The sequence below is a fragment of the Rutidosis leptorrhynchoides genome, chromosome 9 (genome assembly GCF_046630445.1).
Source record: "Rutidosis leptorrhynchoides isolate AG116_Rl617_1_P2 chromosome 9, CSIRO_AGI_Rlap_v1, whole genome shotgun sequence".
Taxonomy (NCBI): domain Eukaryota; kingdom Viridiplantae; phylum Streptophyta; class Magnoliopsida; order Asterales; family Asteraceae; genus Rutidosis; species Rutidosis leptorrhynchoides.
The window spans coordinates 200,668,503-200,676,243 of NC_092341.1; the positions used below are offsets into that span (position 1 = coordinate 200,668,503).

Consider the following 7,741-nt stretch of genomic DNA (forward strand, 5'->3'; position numbering starts at 1 on the left):
ACGTTTTAAATAAAACCTTTATTAATAAACAGCGGAAGCATTAAGAGTGTTTACATCAATTCCAAAATGAAATAGCAATAGTTTTAAAATGCAAAGTAAATGTAATGAAATGAAGACTCCATGTAGCAGCATTCAGATCATTAAGTAGCCGTCATAACAATCATCTTAATTGTCACCTGAGACAAAACATGCTTAAAGTGTCAACCAAAAAGGTTGAGTGAAGTTCATAGTTTTAAATAATATCCAAAAAATTAGACCACACGATTTAGTTTAAAGTCGATTGATATAAAAATATCAATCTAAAAGTATTGCTGCAGTTTGTAATATCGCGATTAAACAAAAGTTACCCATTGACACCTTGTACTGTCAGTGTCGTTGAATCATTATTATGTAACCAAAGACCAAATGTCAAATGGTTAGAGACGTTACTCTCAATAGACCTACTCACAATAATTAAGTTTGCGTTTCAAAGTAGCAATTAACGATATTACAGTGAGGATTTAGCATGGCAAAGCATGACAGCATAATAACAGTTGAGTACTTGTGTCTAATTGTAAAACAGTTATAAAGCAAGCATGTGTCTCACCCCAAAAGTTATAAACAGTTAAGTAAACAGTAAAAGTAGGGCTATGAAAATCACCTTAAATAGCAGTTGAAGTATTACACGCAAGAAAGGAAAGTAAAGCAAGTAAGTGACCGGGATATCAACCTAGAGGTATAACGTTCGGTTAGTAAATATCTAACAGACAAAGAGTATGTTTATTAATATAATGAATTATATTAATAGTGACAGTCCAAAATAGGAAGGTTTCAACTTTTTTTGGGTAAAGGGTTACCCCGATGAACTTTTATTAAATATAATAAAAGAATAATTTACAAAACAGTGAAGAACAGCTGCTTTAGAAGGAAAAGAACTAAAGCCAAGCAAACAACCAAGCCCAAACAAAGGCAACCAAAATAAGCAAAAAACAAACAATAGATGCCTACACTATCACTCTAGCTGCCAGGCAATCCGAAGCTGTTGAATCTGGTGAGACTCCTTAAAATGAACCGATAAGAGCTTTAACCTAACAGAATAGTAGATCACACCAAACAACTCCTTCGCGGAACGTCTTTTATGATTGAACAATCTGAAATTCTTTTCTTGCCAAATGAAATAAACCGCAGCAGCAAATAATAATTTAGCCACTAGCACAGCTCCACTTTTCTTCGCAACTAAACCAACAATATATGTGGCCACTATAGACCAGTCATGATTCTACAACCCAGGCGCAAGCTGATTAACCAAAACCCACACACTTCGAGAGTAGCAGCAGTTAAAGAAAAGATGACTATGAGAATCTTGGCACTCTATACATAAAGGACAAACAAGAACCTGGTCCGGACGAATCTCCCAATCTTTGAGCTTATCTTGCGTTTTTAACTTTTGTTTCATTAAAAGCCAAAGAATAAAAGCATGTCTAGGAATGCAATTGGAGTGCCAAACCACTTCAAACCAATAAACAATATTTCCAGTCGGGCGAATGGTCTCATACACATGGCACACTGAAAATATTTTAATTAAACCTTCTCTACCATGCCATTCCAGCTCGTCTCTTTCATTTGACAAAATAGGAATTTGTATTATGCCAAGCATTGGATATTTTGCTGGCCAATAGTCAGGCCACATCTAAGAGTTCCCTTGAATTAACTCTTTTACTCTAGCATATCTACTAAAAGTAGCAGCATTTATATCTAGCCAAGATACGGTATCGACTAAAGGACCATTATTGCACCATTTGTCAAACCATGCTAGAACAGTCGATCCATATCCAATTTTAAACACTATATGTTTATGAACAATATCTCTACAATTTAAGAGCTTCCTCCAACTCCAGCTCGCATCCAGTTTGATTGGAGCATCCCACAAAGAATGGTTCTTAAGATGATAAGCATGAACCCATTTAACCCACAAGGATTCTTTATGGGTAAGAATACTCCATATACGAGAGGAAATAAGAGCAATGTTCCAATATTTTAGCCTTTTAATTCCAAGGCCACCTTCATCCTTAGGAAGACACAAATCATCCCATTTAACTTTTTCTTTCCCTCTTTTCATATCCCCTTGACACCAAAGGAAGCCCCGCATTAAATTTTCTATATCTTTAATGATTGCGTTCGAAAAAATGAACACTGACGCCCAATAAACGTGCATGGAAGATAGGACTAAAATAACAAGTTGAACTCTCCCAGCAAATGAGAGAAACTTATTCTTCCAATCTTCAACTTTCCTTTTAACTTTCTCCACAAGAACTTTACAATCCCGATATATAAGGCGAAAAAAAACAAGAGGAATACCCAGGTATCTCACAGGAAGTTGTCCTTCTTCAAATAGTAATATAGACAGAATTGTTTCTTTTAAATGATGAGAAACATTAGCGAAGAAAGCAGTGCTCTTTGATAGACTTGGAGTTAACCCTGAACATGATTTGAACTCCTCAAGAGCATCCCGAATCACCTCAACCGAGCTCCTGTCTGCAGCTGCAAAAAGAAAAAGATCATCCGCAAAACAAAGATTAATAATCTTCATTTGTTCACATTTTGGGTTTCAACTTATGAAAAGTTTATAAGTTCGGGTTATAATACTTCTCGTTAAGATATTGTACAACTGATATCGAAGCTTCGGTGCTATTAAGTAAGCCAACGGAATGACCAGATGTAACCGGGGCCCAGGATTCTTGATCAGAAACTAAGTCATGACATTCGAGATCCACATGCTTATCCCATAAGGGCAACCTAGACATCATCCCTTTACGACCGTAAGTAGCGGTGAAGTTCGTATAAGTTACATGTTATCTTTTGATCATCATTTTCACTTGTTATGTGTATATCGGAATACAACACTTAGAATATTTTACTTATACAATAAATATATTTTGATAGTTTCAATATATAAGTTATTATTAATAATGTATTATTATTATTAATTAAGTTTTAAGATTAATGTTATATTAAAAGTGTTATGAGTTTAAGTAGATAAGAAATTAGATATATAATTATATAAGTATTTAATTAGGTTTTATATTATTGTTTTACTAATCTTTAATTTAAAGTAATAATTTTTGATTAATAATTATATTATATATGTATTACATATATTGAATTTGTGTTTATTAAGCATATAATTTGTAAATAATTATAATTAATATTTTGAATTTCATATAACTCATTAGAAATATATTAGAACAATATTAGGTATTTTATAAGTGATATTTTATGTTTATGAGAAATTTTAATAATTAAAATTGATTTAATCATAATATACATGTAAATCGAATAGTTTTAATTCAAATAAAATATTTCTATATATATATAAATCATATAAAATTTATTTTAACTCTAATATGATATAAAAATAATTTTTATGGAATATTACTATTAATAAAATATTTTATGCAATTTTATAGGAATAAATTGTTTATTAATAGTTTCGAATACGATTAATTACTAAATTAATATATAAATTAAAATTTCGACTTTATTAATTATTATAAGTCTATTATACTCTGTAAAAATTATTTGTAACAATTTTAAGTGTTTATATTAATTAATATAGATTTTCTACACATATATATATAACCGAAAACAAATATATATATATAAATAATTATTCTATTGATATGAATAATATATAAAAATATGTTTTATGTTAAAATGTTAATATTATGACTTTTCATCAGTTTCTATACATTTATAAAGTTTGTTTTCGAGTTATTAATATATTATTATTGTTTCAAATTAATTATAATATTAAATAAATTATACATTCAATTTTAATATATATATAAATTATTTTTGATCAATATAACAACATATTAAGGTTAGGAGACTTTTAAAATTATTTTATTTGACTTTTCTCTATTTATTCCTTATATGTATCGTATATACATATATTTATTCATTAATTCGATTTTAATTACAAAATAAATATAATTCCGAAATATTAATTCATAAAAATATTTTTAAAATTTTCAGTAATATCTAATACTAATTATAATATGTTATATATATTTGGTTGAATTACAATTAATTTATAACAATATATATATATATATATATATATATATATATATATATATATATATATATATATATATATATATATATATATATATATATATATATATATATTCTGCTAAAAAAATATAAGAAATAAAAACAATAATAAATAGAAAGAAAAGAATACTTACAAGTATTCTTCAAAAGAGAAATGAAGGTTTAAGGTGTAAGTTCAAATGAAGAATGAGGGGTATTTATAGTTGAAAATATTAGGTAAAAAGAAATAAAATAACTAAAATAAAAAATAAAAAATATATTTTAAGTCTTAGTTGATTTGATAATGGGATTTTAATAATTAAAAGTATTAAATTTTAGGTCATGAAATCATCCTATAAATTAAATAATAGAAGTAGTAGTCCATTTGAATTTTTTTAAATAAATAAAAAAGCAAAAGTATTTTCCATTAACATTTTTAATTAAAAAGAAAAAGCAATTCTTTTTTTTATAAATTCAGGAAATACATTTACATAATTCTAAAAATTTTTATCAACTTATTTTTATTTTTGTTTAATTAATAAATACGAATTTTGTATAAATTAATAAATAATTTTTGTATTTTTATATTTTTAATTAAAAGTTACGATTTTAATTTAATTTTAATTATAATTATTAAATTATAGTTTTATTAAGTTTATAAATATTATTACATTTGTATATAATTGTATTTATTATATAGTTAATTATATAATATATTAACTAAATAATAAAAGTGATATAAAGTTTATATATTTATATTAATATAATTATGTTATATTATATTATATAAATTATTATAACAGAACCTTATTTAATAATAATTATATTATTAATTAAGCGTACGTTGTGTGACGACCCGAAAATTTCCGACCAAATTTAAACTTAATCTTTATATATATAACACCCCACCAAATTTCCATCTGACGGCGCATTAATCCAGGTCCCACAGTTAACAGTTACGCCCTCTATATGAGACGTTTAAAGCAATCGCATTTAATTTTATTAAAAGTTGACTTTCAAAAACATAAGTCAATAATCCCAATATAGAAACACTATTGTGATCGTAACCACAAGCCAACAGTATTTAAACAGTTATAAAAGTTTTAAATGCGAAAGTAAATAATGATCAATAAATCAAATGCTGACTTCACGGCCAGACATGCAGCAAACACAGTGGAAGACTACCTCTTAAGGACCTGAGAATAAAAACACGCAAAAACAGGTCAACAATAATGTTGGTGAATCCACAGGTTTAAAGTAATGTAGCAGTATCTGAAAAACAGTTATCAGAAAAATAGTTTAGTTTCCTTGTGTAACGACCCGGAAATTTCCGACCAAATTTAAACCTTAAACTCTATATGTTTCCGACACGATAAGCAAAAACCTTGATGTTGAGTCTAGAAAGTCTGAAATCTAAATCTGGAAGATTAGTTACCCTTTTGACCAAGCCTGACGATTCACGAATGATTATGTGTATATGTGTTATATGATTATTTATAGTTAACGATAACAAAAGTATTAGATATGTAATAGGTTTTGAAATAAGATTATTATATTGGCAAGAGTAAAAGATAATATGTTTAATAAATATCTGAAACCATTTTTGTCAAATTATTTAAGAATCATTTTAATAAGATTAAACGTTTTAACGTTATTTTAAAAGTCATAACTTTTCTAGAAACCTTTTGTTAAACGATAAATGTAACGGTCCGTGATTTTTATAAAAATAAATATTTAATTAAAACGTGTTTATTAAATATATATTTATGTATTTTACAAAATGATTAAATATAGTCTTTAACTAAATATAAAACGTTTTGTATTTAAAAACACTTAGTTAAACAACGAACACATTTTTTTTTCGATATAATATAATTTGATTATAAAATATTTTTATGGATTTTCAATAATATAAAAATAAAAATAAAGATAATATAAAGATTTTTTTTAATGACACCAAAAGACTACAACATTTCATCACATGATTGTAAGTTAAAACATTGTAAATCACTAAACCTGCGCACTTGCACGAGAAAAATCATAACTAATTCATTCGGACTCGAAAAAGGGTGATCTTGGTGTCCAAACGACCGTAACTCAAAAATCTACAACTTTCGTGACTATACCTTACACGAATCGTGTACCCATCTACACGAAACGTGTAATGTTTTGCCGACATAAAGTGGGTAGGTGACGAAAATTTCTTTAAAAAGGCCTCGTACGTTTCAGTTTATTCATTTTCATCAAACACAAACACACACATACAGAGACATAAGATAGATAGATAGATATTACTCCGTATAACTTAATAATTATAATATAAATATATTATGATTATTACTATAATTATTAGAATTAATATTAATCTTAAGATTAATATTACATGAAACTCGAGAATAGGAGTGTTATTAATACTGAAAATACACAAAGTATTATGACGGGGTTCTGTCCAAGTGTTCCAAAACTGGTTTTATGAATGAGATAAGATTAAGGAGATTATGGGTTAAATTTATGAAAGTTATGAGTATGGATCGGGGGTTTTGCTCATGAGACAAACTAGTGTTTGTCATCTCCGTTGCGTTTAAATAATATCCTGCAATATTGAATCTCAATATTGATACGTGAGCACTCTAAACTTAACTTTTATTTACTTTTAGTGTGTCCCTGACTAGTGCTCGAGAAGTTAGGATCGTGTACATTTTTATATCTATTTTTGTTAAAATATATTTAGGATAGAATCTGAATTAGTTACTCTTGCGGTTAAGATAAGGTATATGAATAATATGTTTTTGGAAAGGTGGCGAAAAACTATAAACTTTTCATTTAGATGTCGAATGGATTCGACGGATGGATTTGAAGTTATAGTCAATTGAACTTTTGTACAAATTATCAAAAATGAATATTTTAACATTACGTCGATGTTATAAATTTCTATTATTATTGATATTATGATTTTTATGGGAAAACTAATATTTTTATTAACAACTATAAAATTATTATTTTAATGGTTATTGTTATTAAAACTATTAAATATCATTTTACTAAAAATATTATTTTTACGATTATTATGATTGTTGTTATTAATATTTCAAAGAAAATAATATTTTTATCAAAACTATAAAGTTATTATTTTATTGTAATTAAAAATATTATTGATACTAAAACTATAAAATTATTATCATCAATAATATTAATATTAAAATTATTATTTAAAAATATTGTTTAAAAGTAAAAAGTATCTTTATATCAAAATTTGGTATAATTTTAAGATATTATAAAAAGAATTATATTATTATTTACCTTAATAAGTATTGTAAAAATATTTGAGGATATAAAACAGTGATATATAGTTATATTTAGAATTTTTGGAAATCTTTTTGAGTCAAACGAATTTTTATTAACTTTTACATATTGGTCTCGAGCATTAGGATTGTGGAACACTGTAAATTGACTTTATTTTGTTATTAACCAATATATAAATATATAATTAATTAGGTTCGTGAATCGAAGGCTAACCTTATAAGTGTTCAACGGTGTTATATGTATTTTTGCTACAAAATACATTAGGTGAGTATATAGTCCCACTTTTAAACTCTAAATATTTCGGGATGAGAATACATGTATTTTATGTTTTACATTATGGACACAAGTAACTGAAAAATATATT

At 26.3% G+C, this 7,741-nt stretch overlaps 1 protein-coding gene across 1 annotated transcript; it reads right to left on the reverse strand.

The window, feature by feature from the left end:
- Positions 1 to 991: 991 nt before the first annotated feature.
- LOC139868490 (uncharacterized) lies at positions 992 to 1,669 on the reverse strand. The gene is made up of 2 exons (XM_071856825.1): positions 1,376 to 1,669; positions 992 to 1,258 (listed from the first exon to the last, which is right to left on the reverse strand). The coding sequence occupies exons 1-2, from the start codon at positions 1,667 to 1,669 to the stop codon at positions 992 to 994; spliced, it is 561 nt and encodes a 186-aa protein (XP_071712926.1).
- Between the last annotated feature and the right edge of the window lie 6,072 nt (positions 1,670 to 7,741).